The sequence below is a fragment of the Daucus carota genome, chromosome 6 (genome assembly GCF_001625215.2).
Source record: "Daucus carota subsp. sativus chromosome 6, DH1 v3.0, whole genome shotgun sequence".
Lineage (NCBI taxonomy): Eukaryota > Viridiplantae > Streptophyta > Magnoliopsida > Apiales > Apiaceae > Daucus > Daucus carota.
In genome coordinates, this window is record NC_030386.2 from 4,781,298 (window position 1) to 4,805,202 (window position 23,905).

Sequence of the window (23,905 nt, forward strand, 5' to 3'; positions counted from 1 at the left end):
TTTAAAATCATTGATCACATATTGATAATTTAATGAATTTCTAGAATTCTAATTACGATTTTTCTTGATTTTAATATTTTATCGGCTCATTTTATGTTATTATTGCAATATATAAAGATATAAACATAAGTGATATCATCAAAATATTACAGACTATCATTATGTATTGATGATGTTACAAAAAATTAGCTAGTAATCAAATTCGAACCTAAACTTAGTGACTAAAAAAAATCAGTACCGAACCAATGATTTGGGTGATATTCCCAAGGTTTTTTTTTTCAAGCGTGGAAGTCAACGAACTAGAATTAGTAGGATTTATTTTCATAATATAATAATAAACAAAATAAAATAAAATAGGTGGAAATTGTTATAGGAAAAGATAGAAAAAATGAAAAAAATGTCCGATAGCAAGTTGATCGGTTAATTCAAATTAAATAAGAAATGGGAGTTAGCACGCGGTTTTGTTGGTACCCTCCAACCGAATCCAATTCAATAATGAGACATTAGTAAGTAAAAGGGAAAAAAATTTAGTTGGGTGGTAAGTTTTTAAAAACACAATAAGTTGAGTCGCAAAAAAATATATTTTCCTTAATATTTTTAATAAATGTTGATTAACTTCATTTTCCTTTTAGTTCTAAAATAAACTTTCAAATTGTTTTCCTTTAAATTTTTCTTAAGTCTGTTGCTAACCTATTTTAACAGACATATTTCAGGAATTATAACTCCAAAACGATAATTTAGGAAGCACAAAAACCAGAATACAATACAAGTATATTGCGACCTTTTTTTTTTTTTTTTTTTTGAATAAAAGTATATTGCGACCTTGATAATTCATTAGAATAAAAATGATCTTACAGATGTGGCATGCGTACCTTATCTTAAAAACACACACGAGATATCCAACAGATATCTCAGTTTTATATCGAGGAAAAAATCTAGTGATGATGAACATTCATGATTCACAAATTACAGTATTATGATGCATAGTGTGATGACAATATATTCCTGTGAAGTCTTTCCCCAGTGCCTCCTTTTTGGAAAGCTCCTCAGTGTTAACTCTCACTACAACGTTTTGGTTCACTGCACAAATTCTAATTCCTCGAGAAACCCCGGGAAGGTAAGAGTTTCTGCTGATTCAACACTTACCCATTTGCATTCTTATAATTTCCAAGAATCCCATCTTGTCAAACTACTCAATAGGTCTTGTAAAGCTGGCAACTACAATGAATCTTTGTATTTTCTTGAATGTATGGTGAGTAGGGGGTATAAACCAGATGTTATACTCTGTACAAAGCTCATGAAAGGCTTCTTTAGTTCCAAAAATGTCGAAAAGGCTACCAGGGTCATGGAGATTTTGGAGTCAAAAGGTGATCCTGATATTTTTGCTTATAATGCACTTATTAGTGGCTTTTGTAAGCTGAACCGGATTCAACTGGCTAATAGGGTTTTGGAGCGAATGAGGGATCGTGGGTTTTCTCCTGATGTGGTTACCTATAACATAATGATAGGGAGTCTTTGTAGTAGAGGGAGGCTTGATTCGGCTTTGAAAATGATGGATCAGTTGTTGCAAGATAACTGTATGCCTAGTGTGATTACTTATACGATTTTGATTGAAGCGACTATTCTTGATGGCGGGATTGATGAAGCGATGAAGCTTTTAGATGAGATGCTGTGGAGAGGTCTTCAACCTGATATGTATACATATAATGCACTCATTAGGGGAATGTGTAGACAAGGAATGATTGGGAGAGCGTTTGAATTTGTTAGGGGACTACCGGAAGGATGCAAACCAGACGTGGTATCATACAACATATTGTTACGAACTTTGCTGAATCATGGGAAATGGAATGATGGAGAGAATTTGGTGAGGGAGATGTTTTCGATTGGTTGTGATCCAAATGTGGTAACATATAGCATTTTAATCAGCTTTTTATGTCGAGATGGGAAAATTGAAGAGGCAATTAACTTGTTAAAGCTTATGCTGGAAAAGGGATTATCTCCAGATACTTATACATTTGATCCACTGATATCTGCACTCTGCAAACAGGGGAAACTAGATTCAGCAATTGAATTAATGGATTTTATGATTTCTAATGGCTGCTTACCAGATATTGTGAACTATAACACAATCTTGTCTGCCATGAGTAAAAAGGGAAATGTAGATGAAGCTTTGGAAATATTTGAACAACTTGCTATGACAGGTTGCCAGCCAGATGTGACTACTTACAACACGATGATCAGTGCATTGTGGAACAGTGGGGATAGAACGAGGGCCTTAGGATTAGTTTCGGACATGATACACAAAAGGATTGATCCAGATAAAATTACTTATAATTCACTTATATCATGTTTGTGCAGAGATGGTATGGTGGATGAGGCTATTGAATTGTTAAGGGACATGGAAAGAAGCCAATATTTACCAACGGTGATAACTTATAACATTGTCCTTCTTGGACTGTGCAAAGCTCATAGGATTGATGATGCAATACAAGTGTTGTCAGAAATGGTTGAAAAGGGATATGAGCCGAATGAAACGACGTATATATTGTTGGTCGAGGGTGTTGGTTTTGGTGGATGGCGAGCAGAGGCTATGGATTTGGCGAAATCTCTGCTTGAGATTGATTTAATTTCAAATGAGTCATTCAGACGATTGAGTAGGACATTTCCCCTTGAAGATGTATTGTAAAATCTTCAAGTCTGTGTGTGTAGTAACAGATATCTAATGGAACAATGGGTAGGAATGTACAAGCAGATGCATGTATTTTTGTTGCTGACAGTTTTATTTATCATGTACTACTATGTTGTGCATGAGTAGAGGATGGTCTTGTCCTGCAATAAAATGTTTCAGAATAAGATTGTTCCAAGTAATTAGAATTATTTTCCTGGTCAGCTTCGGTTAAGCCATATAACAAGGAGATACTGCTGACAAACCTCAATGTAATAGAAAACAGTTTGACATTTGGGAATCAAATATTAGTGAACCTAAAGCAAATATTAGTGATTATTCTCCATTGTTTCTACCCCAATTATTTGGTATTGTAATATTTCAGGAAAATTTGTCCTTCCATCATGTCTGACGCAGAAATTACAACCTGGCCATCAAAAGTTCTTCTGGATCTGCTTTAAACTTATGTTACGAGTCCATTCAGTCCATTCATACCTGATAACTACTTTAAATCTTAAACTTTTGAGGAGATGTTGCCTAGTATCGTAGTATGTATTACACTGTATTTTATAATTATCTTACACAAGTATTTTCTTTTTACCTTGATGAGGTTGGTCACCAATTTGTGGTCACATTACAGGTTTAAGGAGAGCCTACTGGATTACTTGCAATGTTGAACCTGACTTACAACATCTATCTCTAGATAGGAGGAAGCTTCCCAGCAGCTTTCTTGTTAGGCCTCGTGATCTCAACAGATTATTAGCTACTTTTCAGTCAACCCTTCAGGAGATTAGAAGTTCTGAGCCAACTTCTGTTCCTTCTGATGCTGCAAGTAAAATTGGGGGGAAGCTGTTGAAATTAGAAGTTACATAGACCCAAGCAAAGGTTGATTATTCTTATATTGCATCTTATTCTTTCAGATTTCTATGGCAGAGGTGTTTTCATCTTCAACAATTTTATTTTAGATAATGATTCATCACTACACACACAACTGTGGGTAGATCCTTCTGAAGAGTTTGTGCAGTACAATCACACTGGTAACCCTGTAGATGTGACATTTGGTGTGAAGGAACTGAAGGTAGTTTATCTGTAGTTCAGACTTGTCTGTTTACAATAAAATATAGGTCTCATGTACAAATAAGAGTTATGATACATTTATCCAACTTATTCGTAGTTTCTGCGCACTATTTCATTACGTTTCAATTTGCAGGCCTTTCTCTCTTTCTGTGAGGGATGTGAAGTTGATATTCACTTGTGCTTTGAGAAAGCTGGCGAGTAAGATGACTTTAATTCAACCATGTAATATTGTTTAATTTTAAGTGCTTTCTCCTTTTGCCTTGTGTTGACTTGCTTTTCTGTCAAATATTGGATGGCGCGTCTTTTATGCTTTTGAGTTATCAGCTAGCTTAGAAAAGTCATGCATCAATGTTAGTCCCAGTCTTGTAATATCTGTTATAAGAATATGGGATTAGTGTCTGAAAATGGCTGTTAGAGTGTTATACTATCTTAAACATACGGTCATCTGTCTAAATTAATTTTTCCTATTAGTTTAGAAACATAAGAAATTTTATGCTGACTTACTAACTGCATTATGAAGTTTTTTAAGTGGCTCAGGTAGACTTGTTATTTGTTAAGCTTTCTTAGAGTTATATTATCTACTGTAATTATTATACGAGAACAGCTCTTTATCCTGAGCAAATTTATTCAGGTAAGGAGGCCCAAACCTATTTCCCAACCTCAACTTAAAACTTAGAAGATGTTCCGTCACCACGGGCTCCATTCATGCGACTTGACTCGTACCACTGGTCCAAACCAGTGGTAAGCTCTGCTTCACTTTCCCCCCCTCGTTGTCCGCCATCAATCCGTCCCTGTCTGCACCCTCTGATTCCATGACTAATTTAAGGAGAACCTATGTTGGACAGGGAGCCTGGTATATATTCTTATTTCCCAGTTACACTCCGAGGCTCTGTACAATTACCCTCCTACTCTTCACGTTGATAACCCTGTCAAGCATCAAATTCATTTCATTACACGGCTACTTCTGATGTCATTGACATGAGCCGGTCTACGTAGAATCAGGTATGTCATTGCTACATGTTTGATAAAAACTCTGAATTTTAGAATTTCATGCCAATCATAATTTTGTTATTCGTGTGTTTATATATGTAGTTCTTAATGATCTCATTTGGAATTTTCATACCTTCTGTTCTTATTACAACATTTGCTTTACGATGTAACCTCCCTTCTAGTTAAATATTTATGAATGCTCAGTATGGTCTGGATATATTTCTTTCAGCAGATCAACATTTGTATTTTTTATATATTTGAATTTCATAACAGAACTGATCCTGAAGTTGTAAAACATTCTGGCCCGGGTCTCATAATAAATTTTTTTATGATTACTGTCCATTGTTTGAGTGCAATATCTTTGTTATCCCATTAACACACTTAAAATATATACAGCTTCACAGATCGCCTACAATATCAGAAGGATTTATGCTTCTATGCATTTTTAGATTCCAACATTGTTTGACTTAACCGTTGCCTCATGTTAATTTGTACATGTTTAGGCTTATACAAAAATATGAGTTTCAGTTGCATTAGGGTATAGTGCATACTCTCTGTTCTTTAAATTTGTTGAGCGTCTCCACTCGTCTAAAGTTTATCCGAAAAATAATATAAAAGCTCTGTACCATAGAGATAAGACTACAGGCCGATTACAAAATTTGTTTAAATTGTGATATAATTTTTTTACCACTTTGGTAACATAAAATCATAATTATACAAGACCTCACATTACTTGCAAGCGTGAATTTAAACTGAAGTAACTCAGACCTAGCCTAGGATTTTACTAATTTTATTTTTTGCAAATCTTAATTTATCTGACCTTGAGCCTTGAAAGATTTCTTATATTTCATTTAAATTTCGATTAATCATCAGATTAGTTACTGTGAATGCTTTTGTTGCCGTATGAATCACTTGTAAAGATACAGTGATCTAGATATTGTGGGTAACTAGTTTGTTACCTCAAGTTTTTGTTGCAGAAAATTATTTTCAGCCTTCTCATCTCTCATCCTTAACTCATTTTATATTACAGGAGAAGGGGCCAACTAATTTTTCATTTTCTGGGCCTCCTTTCTTGAATGAACAAAGTGGCCATGGCTTAATGGTCAGGAAATCAAATGCAGTCTGTTCCTTCCGGACTTTTCCATTGCTTCAGCACCTTCGGGCAAGTTATGTGTCAACTTTCTGCAAGTAGAAAACTGTCTCTTTTGGGTATACATCAAGTGCCTAAATTTTTGAAACAACAGGTCAAGCTTGGACCCTTGGTTTTTAAACATCCTGAAACTCCTCCTTAAATATCTCTCAAGTCCATTTTGGCACACAATGGACGTTACTAGCCGCTGATGAAGGGCTTGACACTTTTATTTAGTTTCTCAAGGATTGTTCCCGTTAACTAGGTTCCGGTTGTGAGAGTCCCAGGAGTCTCTCAATCGCAAATACTTTTTTTCCCCTCTACTTTAATAGATATTTAAAATTATAGTGAACCATAATCCAATGTCGAAATACCATGTTAAAGAGTTAAAACTCTAAAGTACCGACATCTATAACAATGCATGGGTGCCAAGATGACAAGAACAATAAACTTAATGCCTATTGGAGATGAAAATATACTCCAAAAGAGCATACTTAATACATAACAAACACTGCATTTCTCAAATCCCATTGAATTCTATGACGAATCTTAGTTTACAATTAATCTAACTAATGGTCTTTCTGGAAGAACATTTCATGCTTCTTTTTCCAATATTCATTACTAGAAATGAAAAATAAAGGGCAGAAAAAAATTAAGTATGACTAGAGAATTTCCCTTCCAACACTTGTGGCACACATATGCATACATAAACATAGACATAAGCATGTACACACATGCAGTACGATATAGAGACATGAAAAAAAAAACATTAAAATAGAATATCTTACCTAAAAAAGCTACAGAGGACAAGTTTATAAAACAAGAACTCACAGTGCATGGAAGTGGAACTACTTCAAGTTCATACAAGCTACACTTGTATTAGTAAAATTCGAAAATTCGCGGAATCTGAAGACAGTAACAGTGAAGCAACTACATATTGAATCCCAAAACTTGAAATCGTCTATGATACTACAACAAACAAAATTTTGAAACTCAAAGGGACTGTACCTGTCGCAAGTAGGAATGATAATATGTAAAAGAAATGCTACCTTGTGATAATTTGTATTGTAGAGCATGAAGTGCACACATGCTGAAGAGATGTCTCAGCAAATATGATGGCCATGCTTTTCAATTAACAGCTAAAACACTTTCTTCTTTAAAAATATTCCATTCAATCATTTTCCTATGCAACTCCATGGCCTCCTCTGCCATACCAGCAGCGGCTACACTTTTAATGATAGTAGAATACATAGTCTCATCAGGCCAGACTCGAGATGAGATCATAATTTCTAGCAGTTGTATTGCAACATCCACCTTGTTTTTCTTACATAATCCATGGATCATCATTCTGTAAGCACCATTTATGATCCCAGGGTTTTTCTTACCCATCGACTTCAGAATTTCCACCGCATCTTCCACTTGATCTGTTCGGCAGAAACCCAAAATCAAGCATCGATGGGTAATATCATCAGGGACTATTTTATGCTTAATCATATGATCATAAAGTTCCATAGCTTTCTCCATGAAACCATGCTTTGCAAGTCCATCAATCACAATGTTATAGGTGACCAAAGTAGGTGAGCAGCTGCTATCACTTAAAGATTCAAGAATTTGGAGGGTTTCGTCTACCAGACCCTCATTACAGAGAGCACGTATGAGGGTGTTATAAGTAATTATATCAGGAGAACAGTTTTGAGAAATCATCTGACTGAAAAAATCAATGGCACGTCCTACAAGTCCATACTTACAAAAACCATTTATCAAGATGTTGTAAGTAACAGTAGTAGGAGGATGAGAAGTTTCATGCATGAAAAACAGAATCTCATCTACCTCATCCAAAGACCCATGACTACAGAACGCGTGGAGAAGTGTGTTGTATGTCACAGCATTGGGTTCCATCCCATGTGATAAAAGATTGCGAATGACCAACACTGCATCCCCAATATGTCCTTGTCGACAAGCAAAACTTATCATTGAATTATAGGTCACAAGGTCTGGATAACAACCCTCAACTGCCAAGTCCTCCAAAACATCCATAGCTCGTACAATCCCACTGTGCTTGTATACTAGCTCGATAAGAACTGTATAAGTGATTATATAAGGAGGGCATCCCTTTCTTAACTGATCCTTCCAGAAGTCAATAGCATGACTAGACTTCCCATGATCAAACATTGAACGAAGTATAGTGTTATAAGTAATCACATCTGGCGGACAGCCAGTCAAGCTCATATCTTCCAAGACATCAATAGCGTATTTCAGATGGCCCTTCATGCACAAACCACGCACTAACATATTGTATGTAATGATATCTGGAATGCCACCTGACATGACCATCAGCCTAAGGATCTTTGCAGCTTTATCTGTTTGTTCACTTCTAATAAGAGCCCTGATTAACTTTATGCAGTAAGGGGCAAAAGGAATTTGGTTTCGACTCGTCATTACAACAACCAATTTGTACGCATTGATTAACTTTCTACGATTACATAAAGTTTGAAGGATCTTGTTGTTGGTTTCCTCACTATTATCAACATACAGCCCATGAGAAGAAGCTTTTGAAAAATTAGGAGGCTTCTCGGTTTGTACCATTTGTCTAGATTTCCTAACAACATTGGCTACATATTTATCTGAGGTCCACCGATCATGTGCACTGCTATTGACTCCATCAACGGAAACACTTCTAACCTGACCTCTACAACGCAATGAGACTACATTTCTCCATGACACATTGCCAACTGCAGACTGCTGGTACAACTGAACACTTCTACTAACCTTGACATAAGGGCTGAGAAAAACAGACACGATATCGTTTAAAGAATTATGACTGGTTGCGGAACTGTAATCCATATGGTTCCCATTAAAATGCAGCCTCTGCAGACTAGAAATCTCAACTGCTGATGTCTGAAAAACTGACATATTTATACTAATCAAAAACCTGCCCACAAACTAACCATATTCTATGAGGACAATGACCCATTACACTCCTCATCCCACCAATTCTCTACAAATTTCAACAGTTCCCCGACTGTCTCAGCAAGAACTTGAAGAACAATTAAGCAAAATATTCTGCGGAAAACAAACCATGATTCTCAGAAGCCAGAGCATAATAGACATATAATCAATATGTATATATATATATATATATATATATATATAAGTTCTATGGAGTACATAAAAACATTGGAGTATTGGAGTACAAATCATAATTTTTTTAGTTTGAACCTATATAATATCTTTGATTATCCAAATTTTGATATAATCTATCATTTATAAGTTATCTTGCACATAATTGTCAATTAATCATTAATATCTTTCAACTTTAACAAGTATTAAGATTATTGTTCTGCTTATTAGTTATATTGCAGAACATTGAGTCCTATGATTTTTAAAAGTAATTATTCTATATATAGAGTCAAGTTCTATGGAGTACAAAAAATATTGGAGTATTGGAGTACAAGATTCATACAATATAATCTAGTCATCCAAAATCTTCATTTTTTGTGTTCTACAATATTTGTAAACATCGGACAACATGCAGATTATGTTCTACAACATAAACATTGTAATCAAAAGATAGAACAATTACTTTTATAAATCGTAGGACATTATGTTCTGCAATATAACTTATAAGCAGAACAACAATCTTAATGCTTGTTAAAGTTGAAAGATATTATTGATTAATTGATAATTATGTTTAATACTACTTATAAATGATAAATTATATATAAATTTGGATAATCAGAGATATTTTTTTATTATTAAACTAAAAAATTATAATTTGTACTCCAATACTCCAATGTTTATATGTACTCCATAGAACTTAACTCATATATATATATAAAGAAATTCGTTTAGCACCATAACACAAATTTAAACCAGAGAACTAAGCAATTTCTACCTCAGGCGGCTAAAACAAGAAAAGAGAATTTAGGAAAAAGCCCAAATACAAAAATGATTAATTTAAGGAAGCTCATCACTAACACGAGAAATCAAACACCTGGGCTTCTCACTTATTTTAGAACATAAATTCACAGGCTTAATACATACTAAAATATATAACATGTAAGTAAATGTGTATATGTCCTCTGAGAATAACAAACAGCAGAGAAAATGGAACACAAGAAAATATAGATAAACCCCGCGGCTGAAATCACAAACTGTTGAAGAAATTGAGAGAACAATGAATATACAGTATAGGAGCTCCCATTTATGATTTACCTTGTCACTCTATCTCTCCAATTCTTTTGACAGCTGCTTTTGTTCTACTGTTGTATCCGCGAGGCTTTTTTTGGGGGGGTTAGTTTTGGTTAATCACTAGGGTTCATGATTGTAGTTTTTATTTTAATTAGAGCATCTCCAATGGTGCTCTTAAGTCACTCTTCAAAATATAATATAATATTTGGCTCCTAGTGAGTTAAGACGTTGAAAAAGATTTCAACTCCAATGCTCCTCTTTATACTTGCTCCTTATTCATATTTTATTCATATAAGAGATAGCGAAAAGTAAAAAGAGAGAATTGTAGGGAGTAAAGTTGGAGGGAAACCAATATTATATTCATGAAAAAGAAGTTAAGAGCTCTTACATGCTCTTTAAAAAAGAGGAGAGATGTTAAGCTCTTAACTTTTTAAAGAGCTTCTAGGAGCCCATTGGAGCTCTAATTCTTGCATTGCTCTTTAAATTTGAAGTTAAGAGCTCATTTAGAGAGCCCCTTGGAGATGCTCTTAATGTGGAATTCTTGTTGATCAGACTAGGGGTGAACATGTTGGGTATTTGAGTTAATTGCTAATAGTGCTGAGAAGATAAAAGAGTATAAAATATATGTAAAAATATATATCTCTTCAACTTGATTACAACAATTTGTATGAACCTATTTATACTTACAGGATGACATACAAAATTAGAAAATAAATTATACATCATTACTATCTAATGGTAGTTAACAAATAATCTTTTTAAACCATATATAAATTAGTGGTTTTTATTTAATATTAAATTTACTAAAAATATGGATGTTCTTCATTATTCAATACTCCTCCTTGAAGAACTTCCTTTGTATGCAGAGCTTATTCCTGAGAATTTCGAACTTTGGTTTTGGAAGTGCTTTAGTGAAAATATCAGCCAGTTGCTCTTCAGTGTTGCAGTGAACTAGACTAATTTTTCCTCTATTTTCAGCTTCTCTCACAAAGTGGTACTTTATTTTAATATGTTTGGTCTTGCGATGTTGAACCGGATTCTTTGCAATAGCAATTGCTGATGTGCTATCACAGTATATTTTAGTTGCTGATTTTTGTTTCTCACCCAATTCTGAGAGTATCCTTCTAAGCCAAATTGCTTGGTTAACTGCTGCACATGCTGCTATATATTCTGCTTCAGCTGTTGATTGTGCAACTGTATTTTGTTTTTGACTTAACCAAGAAAAGACACCATTTCCGAGTGAAAACACATAACCTGAAGTGCTTTTCATATCATCTATTGATCCAGCCCAATCACTGTCTGAATATCCAATCAGTTCAGGATTTTCAGTAGAGTTGAACCATATCCCGTAATTTGTGGTTCCTTTCACATAGCGAAGGACTCTCTTTACTCCTTTCATGTGAGCTTGTGTTGGTTTCTGCATAAATCTGGAGAGAACACTTGTGGCATACATCAAATCTGGCCTAGTAGCAGTTAAGTACAATAAACTGCCTATTATACTTCTATAACGTGTGGAGTCAGCTTCCCCTGAATCATCATCCTTACTCAATTTTTCATTTTGAGCAAGTGGAGTTGAGATTGGTTTACACCATTCCATGTTGAACTTCTTTAAGATGTTTCTTGCATATCTTTCTTGACAAATGAAGATTCCTTCTTTAGATTGATCAATCTCCATTCCTAGAAAATAGTTCATCAGCCCCAGGTCCGTCATCTCAAACATTTTCATCATTTGTTGCTTAAATTTTGTAATCATTGAAAGATTACTTCCTGTGACAATAAGATCATCAACATAAAGAGAAAGAATTAATATATCAGGTCCTTCCACTTTGATGTATAAGGTAGCTTCATTTGGACTTTTCTTAAATCCTTGTTGATGAAAATATTTATCAATCCGACTATACCATGCCCGTGGAGCTTGTTTAAGTCCGTACAAAGCCTTTTTTAATCTTAAGACTTTGTCTTCCTTTCCTTTTATTATGAATCCTGGTGGTTGCTCAATATAAATTTCTTCTTCCAGGAATCCATTTAGAAATGCCGATTTCACATCAAGCTGGTAAATGTTCCATTTACGCTGGGCTGCGAGAGCAAGTATTGCTCTAATTGTGTCCTGTCTGGAAACAGGCGCAAAAGTTTCATTATAATCTACTCCAAACTGTTGTGAGTAGCCTTTCACTACTAGCCTTGCTTTGTATTTTTGTATTGAACTATCTGGATGTTGCTTGGTTTTGTATACCCACTTTACGCCAATAGTATCCTTGTGTGGTGGTTTATCTACTAAAACCCATGTATGGTTTTTTTCAATCATGGAGATTTCCTCCTTCATTGCATCTCTCCATTCTTTGTGCTGAGCTGCACGCTCATAATTATTTGGCTCATCCGAGACAAAGTAACAAAACTGAACTTGCTCGGGATTTAGATCAGGTATTCTGTCTGTATTTTCATATATATCTGATAGTCTTCGAGTTTTTGTTGGTGGTGAATCAGAAAAAACTATCATATTCATACCTTGGTGAGTCTGGATCATCTGAAGTACTCTCAGACTCCTCCTGAAAATGTTGTTCATGTTGACCAACTATTTCATGTGTAGGTTCTGTATTAATTGGTTGAGTCACAACATATCTTTCCTTGATATCATCATGCTCCCAATCCCAAGAAGCATCTTCGTCAAATACAACATCTCTGCTGACTTGAACTTTATTATTTTGTGGGTTGTAAACCCGATATCCCTTGGACTGTGAACTGTAGCCAAGAAATATTCCTTTTTCAGCTTTACCTTCTAGTTTATGACGCTTTTCACTTGGTACATAGATGTAACATATACATCCAAATATTCTCAAGTGACTAACAGATGGTCTATGCCCAGACCATGCTTTAAGAGGTGTTCTTTTATTAACTGCCTTTGTAGGTAGACGATTCTGAAGATATACGGCTGTGTAGACGGCTTCTGCCCAAAACTTATTTGGCAAATTTTTATCTTTCAACATTGATCTTGCCATCTCCATCACGGTTCTATTTTTTCTCTCACTTACACCATTTTGTTGAGGTGTATACGGAACGGTCATTTGTCGATGTATACCTTCCACTTCACAAAATGCTTTAAATTTTGATGAGGTATACTCTGTCCCGTTATCGCTCCTTAGGCACTTGATTTTACAACCACTCTCCTTCTCAACATGGCTCTTAAATTTATTAAAGATATTAAATACTTCCGACTTTTCTTTCAGGAAGTATACCCAAGTCATTCTAGAGTAGTCGTCAATGAACAGTATAAAATACTTGCTATTATCAAGTGAGGAAGTCCTCATAGGTCCGCAGACATCTGTATGTACCAATTCTAATTTCTTTGATGCTCTCCATGCTTGTCCAGTAGGAAAAGATTTTCTAGACATTTTCCCAAACTGACATCCTTCGCATACACCAATAGTTTCTGAAATTAGAGGAAGACCTTTGACCATATTTTTGCTCGAAAGAAATTTCAAGCTTTGTAGATTACTATGTCCAAAGCGCTTGTGCCATAACCATGTTAACTCATTTGTTTTTGCCTGCATTGACTTTTCTTGTATCTTGTATTGCCATTGAATAGGGAAACATTTTTGTAGCATTTTTATGCAAGCAATGTTATTCCCTTCTGGATCATAAATATCACATGTGTCTCCTTCGAAATGAATTGAATATCCATTCTGCATCATTTGAGGAACACTGAGTAAATTCTGATCGAGATTAGGAACGTATAGAACGTCCTTAATGTGTTTTGCTCCTTTCTTTGTTTGAATAGTGATGGTACCTTTACCTTCAGATTTCACCATTTCTCCATTGCCCATTCTTACCGGTACTTTAATAGAGGAGTCTATTTCGGTGAAAATGTGAGAGTGTTTGGTCATATGATTAGTACAACCACTATCAACAAGCCATGCATCCTTCTGATTTGTTGAATTTTGACATGCATAAAATAATTTATTCTCGTCCTCCATTGTCTCTGATCTACTTGCTTGCTGATTTTTGACTCTACATTCATCCTCGGTATGGTTGAATTTCTTACAATAAGTGCATTGAGTTTTTCCTTTGTACCAGCAATTCTTTTCAGCATGATTTGTTTTCTTGCAAATCGAACATGGAGAAAATTTGGCTTTTCTCTCAAATTCTTTGAAGTTGCTAGGAATACACTTTCTAGGTGCTCCTCCTCTTTTATTTTGTTTGAATGATGAAGCTTTATGTTTTGACTGAAAAGCTCCTTCACCCGATGTTTCATTTCTTTTTGACATCCTATCCTCGTGGATTTGTAAGGATGCTATCAACTCCGAGATAGTTAACTGCGTGAGATCCTTAGATTCTTCTATCACAGTCACCATTGTATCAAATTTCTCGGACAAACTAACCAGTATTTTTTCAACAACTCTTTGGTCAGTAATATTATCACCATTTGATTTTAATTCATTCACTAACTTTATAATTCGAGAAGAGTAATCCTTAATTACCTCTCCATCTTTCATCTTGAGATTCTCGAATTCACGTCTCAAATTCTGAAGCCTTATTTTTGTCGTTTTCTCATTTCCCTCGAATTCAGCTTTCAAGATGTCCCATGCTTGTTTTGCTGAGGTAACATTCATTATTCGGGGGAATATTGTATCTGTTACTGCAAGATGAATTTTGGCTAATGCCTCTGCATCTCTTTGTGGCCAATCAACCTGTGTTGATGCCTGTGTCGATGTGGTGGTGGCTTCAGTTGCAACATTTTGAGGTATGCCAGTTTCTACAACATTCCATAAGTGTGGGCTTGCTTGTAGAACCACCTTCATTTTAATACTCCAGAATTTATAGTTTTCTCCATTAAAAATGGGAATAACTTGTTGTTGAGAAAATGACATATTTATATATTATATTGCGGAAGTATGATATAGGCCTTTTGATCTTGAGGCTCTGATACCAAAATGTTGGGTATTTGAGTTAATTGCTAATAGTGCTGAGAAGATAAAAGAGTATAAAATATATGTAAAAATATATATCTCTTCAACTTGATTACAACAATTTGTATGAACCTATTTATACTTACAGGATGACATACAAAATTAGAAAATAAATTATACATCATTACTATCTAATGGTAGTTAACAAATAATCTTTTTAAACCATATATAAATTAGTGGTTTTTATTTAATATTAAATTTACTAAAAATATGGATGTTCTTCATTATTCAATAGAACATAAACGGTTCAACCCATTAACCCAACCCAAACCAATTCTTTTTTTAGATCGATTAATCTGACTTGTTCAAAACCGAAAAATAAATGAGTTATTTTTTTAAAAACCCGATAAAGTTGGCTTGGTCAGGATTTTACAGATTTTGACCTTCCTGAACTAACCCAACTCAACCTGATTATATATATATATAGGGATAGGATCAAATAAAAACTTTTTTAAGTTACAAATTTACAAACTTTTTTTTATTCACCCATCGTGTTAAACTTTAGTTAAATAATGTATCCATGTTGAAAATTTTTCAAAAAACATCACAATTTTTAAAAATAACGCATAAATAAATCGCGTTTTCAACACATTTATAACTGGGGTTCAACATCGGGTGTTGAACCCCAATTATCATTGTGTTGAATATATCTAAAAAGATGTTTAAATTATACCTCTGGGGTTTGGGTAGGGTCTAGAAACATAAATATTAGTTATATAATATGTTTACCTTAGTCTTACATTTAAAAATTGGTTTGCGTACTTCTCCACCATTATTTTAATCGATGTTCAACAAAATATCTTAAAAAAAATGTTGAACTCAAGTTATATATGTGTTGAACAAAAAAAGTTTGTAAGTTTGTAAGTTTGTACCAGAACCCTCCCCTATATATATATATGAGGAAGATGCTAAGAAAACTCATTATCAAGAAAAACCGAGAAGCCCACTTAATCACCGTTCATCTTATCTTATAATCATAATATTTATTAAAATATCAATCAAATCCAGTTTATAAAAGATAGTATAATAATCTTCTACATATATTTAATGCATTCAATCAGTACATGTATTTAATTCATTCAATCAGTACATTTCCTTCTCCAAAAAAATTTGTCTAAGATTTTACTCAATGTTCACGCATAATCCATACTTAAAAAATCAGGCGCCCATATACAGATTAAAACATTAAAATATAAACATTATTTGAAAGATATGCAATTAATTGATTTTCTTTTCTATATTATTCATATCTTATTAATCAGTCAGAGCATTTAGTGTAACATTCGAATTTCAAATTTTAAATTTTCAGAGAGTCACCTTGAGAAATAGAAAAGCTTTAATAACATTATTTTAGCATTTATTTATTATTTATGATTTTTTGACGTAGGAGGTTTCTTAAAGTGTTCCTTTAGATAATATTTTAATTTTTGTATTAGTATTCTTTTATATTAATTGGTTTGAGATTCTTCAAAATACTAATTATTAAAAATATTAGTAGAGTCAAAATAATATCATACGGTAAATAGTTTATACAAAAAAAAATCTCAAATTTTAAAAGAATCTTGCGTAGCACAAATATTTATTATTAATAATAATAATAATAAATATCTTAGAGAATATTTAGATATTTATTATTTAAGATCTTATTCTAAAGAACCTTTAGATATTTACATAGGTATTGTCATGCGAAGGAAATTACACAACGGAATCCGATCAAATATTTTCTCATTTAACTATAGGAGAGGTATTTCAGTTTTATTAATATACTCCCTCCGTCCCATTTTATATGACCTTTATTCCTTTTTGGGATGTCCCAAAAAGAATGAACCTATCATACTTACTATTTTTGAACTTTACTTTTCACTATTACACCCACTACTTTCTTCTACTATCTCCATTCTATAATAATATAAACACTATTACACCCACTATCTTCCTCCACTATCTCAAATCTATTATTAAATATTGATAGATCCCACTACTTTGCCCACTTTTCAACTAAACTTACTACCTTTTTCTTAATCTCCGTGAAAGTCAAATCAGCTCACTCAATATGGGACGGAGGGAGTAACATATATGATAAATGTCATTTAAATGTAATTGGATTCCTTTAAATGTTTATATTTATAGTAATAAAATATAACCAGATTCCATTAAGTGTTTTTATGCAGATTCTTTTGATGAAATATTATATTTAAAAAATAAAGTCTTTAACTCATACATTTCTATTAATTATTCTTCTGAAATAAATATCAAAATTTTTAAACTTAAAAATCTTAATACTCATTGATATGAATTATATTTTTCACATGCAAGAAATCACTCAGTGGAATCTGATCAAGTTTTCTCTTATTTAACTAGAGGAGAGGTATTTCTTTTATTAATATAACGGAAAATTTGAAAAAGAAAAAACAGGGGAAGGAAAAGGAAGAAAATGTATTTGATTTTATCGATGTTATATAATTTGAACATATTCGATTTTATAATAATATAATTTTTTACATTCTCAAAAAATTAAATGATGATACTTAAATTAAATCATTTTTTTTAATTTATATAAATCACATTATTTTTTTTGATATTTAAAACTATTTTATATTTTACTGATTTCATAGATAAATTATAAATTAAGAAAAAATTAGAAAAGGAAGTAAACAAGTGCAGATGGCTGAGAAAGTTTATTCATTCCCAAGTTCTTTTACATCGTTCATTTTGAAGATAGTTAACCATGAAAAGTGAAACCTATGTAGCAACATGAAGATATAAATCCCGACAGGTGTACCAAAAATTGAAGAAAGAAGTCCTTGCAACAAGGGAAGAACATTGATGTGAGTAGAGAAATTTCGAAATATATGAACCAAACAGCACTTTTTATGGTTAAAAAGTAGGCTAGTTCCAAAACAGCAATGTGAAGAAGTTCCTCTTTTTCAGGAGTGAGCTTTATATATTTCAGGGGTCCAGGTCCCCAGCAATCGGTTGCTGGGGGACCTTTATCCAACACACGGCGTTTGAGCCGTCCGATGGCTGAACCAAGGGCTACGATTTAAAAACCGTCCAGCGCTTTTTTACCGCTGGAAGTCTACCGTCCAGCGCTAAAAAACCGCTGGACGAGTGACTATTTTTTACACGTCCAGCGCTAAAAAAACGCTGGAGGAGTTTGATATTTTCACTTGTCCAGCGCTAAAAAAGCGCTGGAAACACAGAGAAATGATCATATACCCGCGTACTTAGGTCACTTTAGGTTAGTGTTAGAAAAAAGATCGAGGAGCTTAAAAATTTGGAGAGTTAGGGTTTTTGGTAAGTGCATAATCTTTGGAGCTAAAGAAGCAAGTGCATACTCAAGATTGTGGTAATTTCTAACTCTAATCTAGTTGTTTGTTTGCTTCGTTTGTGTTGTTGTTGTTATGGCGGATTCTTTGTTCGAGGATTTTGTTCCAAGAAAAAGAGTAAAAAAAGTTGATAATAAGGATTACGTAGATGTAGATGATGTTGTTAAGGTTGATAGTGTTGTAGATCGTGTGTTTATTGATTTAAAAGATGATGAAAATGTTGATGATAAAGAATATGTTAGTGTTGATGAAGATTGTATTGATGATCAAAATGTTGTTAGTAGTGATGATGAGGTTGATGAGAACGTAGAGAGTGATGATAAAGGAGTGGATAATAAATTTATTGATGAGAATGAAAGAAATAAAAACATGGAAGTCCCGTATTTGAATCAGAGATTTGATAATTTAGATGACGCAGATAGATTTATTAGGTCATATGCCCTTAAGAATGGGTTTGCGGTGAAAATACAACAAACAAAGAAACGGGCAAAAGTTGATGAAATATATGCCCGAATGTTTGTTTGTAGACTCGCGGGTGAAAATCAAGACAAAAATGTGGTGGATGAAGAAGTATGTGTAGGCAGTAGTAAGGGCACACGTCGTCGGGACAAACTTCCTAGAAGTGGTTGTAAGGTTAGGATGTTTGTTGTGAAAAAGAAGAAAAAAGATTATTGGGAGTTGACAACCGTTGAATTAGAACACAATCATGATCTTGTATCTCCTAGTAAGATGACTTTGATTCAACGGGAAAGACATGTGACGAGTGCGGCAAGAAATCTTATAAATGTGTCGGGTATTCGCCCTAGCCAAACCATGAGTCTTTTTAGCAATATGCAAGGTGGAGTAAGTAATGTTGGTTTTGGTAGCCAAAATATTAGGAATGTAGTGCGGGATGAGCGGAAGAAAAAGATACAAGTGAGTGATGCTCAAGCGGGTTTGGATTTGTTAAGTCGTCTTAAAGAGGAAGGCGGTGGGAAGTTTTTTGTGAAAACTCAAGTGGATGGAGAAAACCGTTTGAAAAATCTAGTAAAGGTGGATCCTAAATGTTTGATGGCCTATAGTAATTTTGGAGATGTTGTTGCTTTTGATACGACATACCGAACGAATAGGTATGCCATGCCATTTGTGCCTTTTACAGGGGTCAATCATCATTACCAATCTGTTCTTTTTGGATTTGCACTCATGAGGGATGAAGTAAAAAGTAGTTTCGAATGGGTGCTAAGAACATGGCTTGAAGCGGTTGGCGATAAACACCCGAACGCTATAATCACGGACCAAGATCAAGCTATGGCGGGGGCAATTGCATCCATACTACCCCAAACCCGACATTTGTTGTGTTCTTGGCATATAAGCCAGAAGTTCCCCGAAAAATTGAACACCCTTTATATTAAGCATCCGGGAACATTCAAAGTAGATTTCAACAAATGCATATACCATTCACTGACGGAGGATATTTTTGAAGAGAGGTGGAAAGATTTAGTGGTGAAGTATGATTTGAAAGATCATTCATGGTTGCAAGGATTGTATTTGTTGAAGGAGAAATGGATCTCGGCCTATACTAAGAGTACATTCTCTGCGGGTCAGACCACGACATCGAGGAGCGAGGGAATGAATGCATTCTTTGATAGCTATGTTAGTTCTAGTACAGGATTGAAGCAATTTGTTGAGAATGCACAAAAAGCAATTGAAAGACAATTTATGCGGGAGAAGGAGGAGGACAATGACACGAAGAATAAAACCCGTTACTTCAGGTTGAAGACGGCTTTGGAACAAGACGGGGCTTCCATATATACCAAGGAGATGTTTCGCCAATTTCAAGTTCAATTGGTGGAAGCCTCTAAATACTTTGTCGAGAAGGATAAAGATCAATTGACATTAGGGGATGAAGTCACACATTATAGGTGTTTTAGACCCCTGACCGAAATCGACAAAAGAACAATGTATGAAGTGAAATTCAACAAAGTGGCCCTAACAGGAAGATGTGTGTGTCGGATGTATGAACATTTAGGAATCCCGTGTCGACACATCATTGCCGTTTTAAACAAGAAAAATGTTGCCCAAATTCCAGTAACATTTATTCAACGTCGTTGGACTAGAGATGCTAATAGGGTAGATGGTATGCTACCTTATGCTATGGGTTGCGATGATCCAACATCTACAGAATTGACACCAAGTCAAAGATTCAACCATATGACTTTGTTAACAATGAGTTTTTGTCATAGCAGCATGGTTTCGAAAGAAAGATATGAGTATGCCGTAGAGGTGATGAATCGAGAAATTGCAAATCTTGAGAAAATGGCTGTTGACAATGTTGATTGAAAGGCATATGTTAAGCCTATTTGTATTTAAGAGTATCAACTCAACTCTGATAAGAAAGAAAGTAAATTAGCAAGCACTATTGAAGGAATCCGTACGAAGAACGTCAAGTGATTTATTAAAATCATATATCTGAAGAATTTCAGGATGCTGCTGCACACCACTGAAAGAAGTTCATTAATATGTTCAAGCCTCAGTGTACAAATAATATTTTGTAGCACGTCCAGAAGTCCAGAAGGTATAAAGTTTTAATACTTTATTTATTCAGAAGATTCCAAACTATTTCTACTGATGAAGATGAACTACGAAGACAAAGACTCGATGAACAAGCCACTTCTCAAATGTTTATTTGATAAAGAATATTTGATTCAGCTAGATACAGATGAACCAGACAGTACATTTGTGTGTCAGCTACTCCGATTAAATATTCTGCATCAACAATAGGTGGTCGTTCAATCAAGACAAAGAATCAGATCTTTTAAAGGAAGTCAGAAGACCTGCTGCTGAAGACTATGCTCAATATAATTATTCTTTTAATTTATTCACATCTCTAATTAATTATATAAGTTATATAATTTATTTATTAAATTGATTCACACTTGAATTAATTTAATTTATGAATTTATATGATTAATATAATTAAGTGAATAATTATTGAATTAATTATATTAAAGAAAATCAATTTATATTGATTTTGGGCACGGTATGACAATCATATAGATTGTCATACCGCCCCTGGAAGGTTCCATTTCAGCTGGCATGACATTATTCTGTTTGTCATACCGAATTAGACTTGGCATGACAATACCCTGCATTGTCATACCGAATTCATATGGTATGACATTGTTAGGCATTGTCATACCGATTCTAACTTAGCCCCCAAGTCTTACAGATTGTCATACCGAATTTTTTCAGTATGACAATGCTTCAGATTGTCATACCGAATTTTGTATGGCATGACATTAGCACCTTTTGTCATACTGATTTCAATTTTAGTATGACATTAGCTCACATTGTCATTCTGATCTTTGTAGCATGGTCATACCAGCTTTGTCATACAAGTTCAAGTGATTTGCCTATAAATAGGCCTTCACCTCTTCATTTGTAATTGTTCAAAGCTTTGTAAACTTTCAAGTTGTTTGTAACTTGCTATTCGTTATATCCACAGTTTTCTGTGCTTTGATCACTCGGTTGTTTTATTCACTAAACTAGAATACATCCTGTCGAATTTATTCTACGATATTTAGTGAACATTAAAACGAACCACATTAATTATATAACGACTTAAAAATTGTTATATTAATTAATTTAAATCTGATTAACAAGTTAAACTCCGATCAGATTATTCCGCCGCGATTATTTTGTGACGATTGTATTCAACCCTAGGGGTGATCATCAAACCGCACAAACCGCAAAAACCGCACGCACCGCACCAAACCGCACCGCGATAAGTGGTTTTTAATTTTTGTGGTGCGGTTGCGGTTTCAAATTTTGTCAAACCGCAAGGCGTGGTGCGGGTTGCGGTTTTAATTTTACAAATTGCGGTTAAAACCGCACCGCGTTTAATATATTATATAAAAAATATATATTAATTAATTATATATATATTATATGCATCAATCTGCTCCTTTATTATATCAAAGCCCATCAAATCTGAAGCTCGAATTTGTGAACACGTTGCTCGTGTTATTTGCTTTTTTCCTGAGGCAGACTTTCCCTTCCAGACAATTGACAATTTTCCTGTCCAGTGAATCACAAATCCCTTTAAGTTTCACCAAAGTGGAAGACTGAAGCCTTGTGATAATGGTAAAATGGCCTAAATTAATTCAAAGACTTTATGGAAAAGTTTCGTATTATATTTTCATTTTTATCATATTATATTTTCTCCGAAAAATAATTGATTATGGACAAATTTTATAATTTAATTTTAACAAATTATTTAAATATATATAAACCGCATAAACCGCACCGCAACCGCACCGCCTTTTCGTGGTGCGGTTTATGTGGTTTTAATCCTTCGTGGTGCGGTTGCGGTTTGAGAATTTGGCAAAACCGCATATGCGGTTTGGTTTGCGGTTTTAGTCAAAAACCGCACCGCCCGCACCGCGATCACCCCTATTCAACCCCCCCCCTTCTACAATCGTTTCTGGACCTAACAATTGGCATCAGAGCAGTTGATACCATTTTCAGTATCAGATCCTATACACACTCTGTAACGTCCAAATATTTTTTATTCGAATTAATTTTATTCCAAAAATTAATTTTGATTTAAAATATTTTTTCTTTCAAAAATCCAAATCTCATCCAAACACTATTCACTTCAAATCCTTAAATATGAGTACACAAAAAATCAGTAGCATCAAAATCCCACCGTTCAGCCAGGAACACTTTGGCCTATGGAAGAGGCACATGTTCCTATTCCTCCGCACCGCGAACAGAAAATACATTGGGATTTTAGACAAGGGTGTTACCACTCCGATGAAGGTCATATTAGCACACGAAGAGGATGGTGTGTTGATACCTCATCAGGTCATTCCGAAAGAACTTTCTGAGTACACAGATGAAGAGAGTGATCAGATGAACTTAGATGATGCTCTTCAACTGATCTTGGTTGAATCTCTAAATCCAGTGATGTACAATGCTGTTGTAAATTGTACGAACGCCAAGCAAATCTGGGATACATTAGAGATTATCAATGAAGGCTCAGAGGAAGTTAGGGAAAACAAGAAAGAGATACTGATGGCTCAGTATGAACAGTTTGGTTCCCATCCCGGTGAAGGGATTTCAGAAGTATTTATCAGACTTAATAATTTGATAAATAATTTAAATCTGAATGGGAAATTCTACGACAAGAAAGAAGTCAACTTGAAGTTTTTCTTGACCCTTCCCGAACATCTGGAACACAGAATCACTGCCATCAGGGAAAGCAGAGATCTGCATGAGATTTCTCTGGAAAGACTCTACGGAGTTTTGAAAACTTATGAACTGGAGCAAGTTCAGAGTAAACAGAGATATGGCTGGGGTAAAACACTGAACCATTCGAGAGCTCTAGTTGTTGAGTCACCTATACCGGAAGAAAAGAAGGATGTTGTTGTTCCTTCTAAAACCACTCAGGAGTTTGTTGTACCTGAGATGGGTCAGACTGCTTCTTCCAGTGGTGACGAAGAGTTCTATACAATGGAAGAGCTTGAACTGTTAGAAGATCAATCTCTATCACTGTTTGCCAAGAAGTTTGGAAACATGA

At 34.4% G+C, this 23,905-nt stretch overlaps 3 protein-coding genes and 1 long non-coding RNA gene across 5 annotated transcripts; 3 read left to right on the forward strand and 1 right to left on the reverse strand.

The window, feature by feature from the left end:
* The first annotated feature begins 858 nt into the window (after positions 1-858).
* LOC108224477 (pentatricopeptide repeat-containing protein At3g04760, chloroplastic) lies at positions 859-2,889 on the forward strand. Its single transcript, XM_017399116.2, has one exon. The coding sequence runs from the start codon at positions 977-979 to the stop codon at positions 2,684-2,686; it is 1,710 nt and encodes a 569-aa protein (XP_017254605.1). The 5' UTR covers positions 859-976; the 3' UTR covers positions 2,687-2,889.
* Positions 2,890-3,752: 863 nt separating this feature from the next.
* Positions 3,753-6,362, forward strand: LOC108224478 (uncharacterized). The gene is made up of 3 exons (XR_001807406.2): positions 3,753-3,940; positions 4,374-4,744; positions 5,763-6,362. It is a non-coding gene; the product is annotated as an uncharacterized LOC108224478 (long non-coding RNA).
* A 250-nt stretch (positions 6,363-6,612) lies between these two features.
* LOC108225027 (pentatricopeptide repeat-containing protein At1g08610) lies at positions 6,613-10,225 on the reverse strand. 2 transcript variants are annotated; one of them, XM_017399827.2, is made up of 2 exons: positions 10,077-10,225; positions 6,613-8,924 (listed from the first exon to the last, which is right to left on the reverse strand). In XM_017399827.2, exon 2 carries the CDS (start codon positions 8,772-8,774, stop codon positions 6,990-6,992), a length of 1,785 nt encoding a protein of 594 aa, XP_017255316.1. In that variant the 5' UTR covers positions 8,775-8,924; positions 10,077-10,225; the 3' UTR covers positions 6,613-6,989. The 2 variants fall into 2 exon arrangements, with proteins under 2 accessions (XP_017255316.1, XP_063935893.1); XM_064079823.1 differs by having other exon boundaries at positions 10,049-10,172.
* An 8,195-nt stretch (positions 10,226-18,420) lies between these two features.
* On the forward strand, positions 18,421-20,664 carry LOC108221522 (protein FAR1-RELATED SEQUENCE 5-like). The gene has a single exon (XM_064079582.1). The coding sequence runs from the start codon at positions 18,421-18,423 to the stop codon at positions 20,662-20,664; it is 2,244 nt and encodes a 747-aa protein (XP_063935652.1).
* The last annotated feature ends 3,241 nt before the right edge of the window (positions 20,665-23,905 follow it).

Excerpts from the sequence above, each read along its gene's own strand:
- LOC108221522 (XM_064079582.1), top strand. The coding sequence starts at position 18,421 with ATGGCGGATTCTTTGTTCGAGGATTTTGTTCCAAGAAAAAGAGTAAAA.
- LOC108225027 (XM_017399827.2), bottom strand. The coding sequence starts at position 8,774 with ATGTCAGTTTTTCAGACATCAGCAGTTGAGATTTCTAGTCTGCAGAGG.
- LOC108224477 (XM_017399116.2), top strand. The coding sequence starts at position 977 with ATGATGCATAGTGTGATGACAATATATTCCTGTGAAGTCTTTCCCCAG.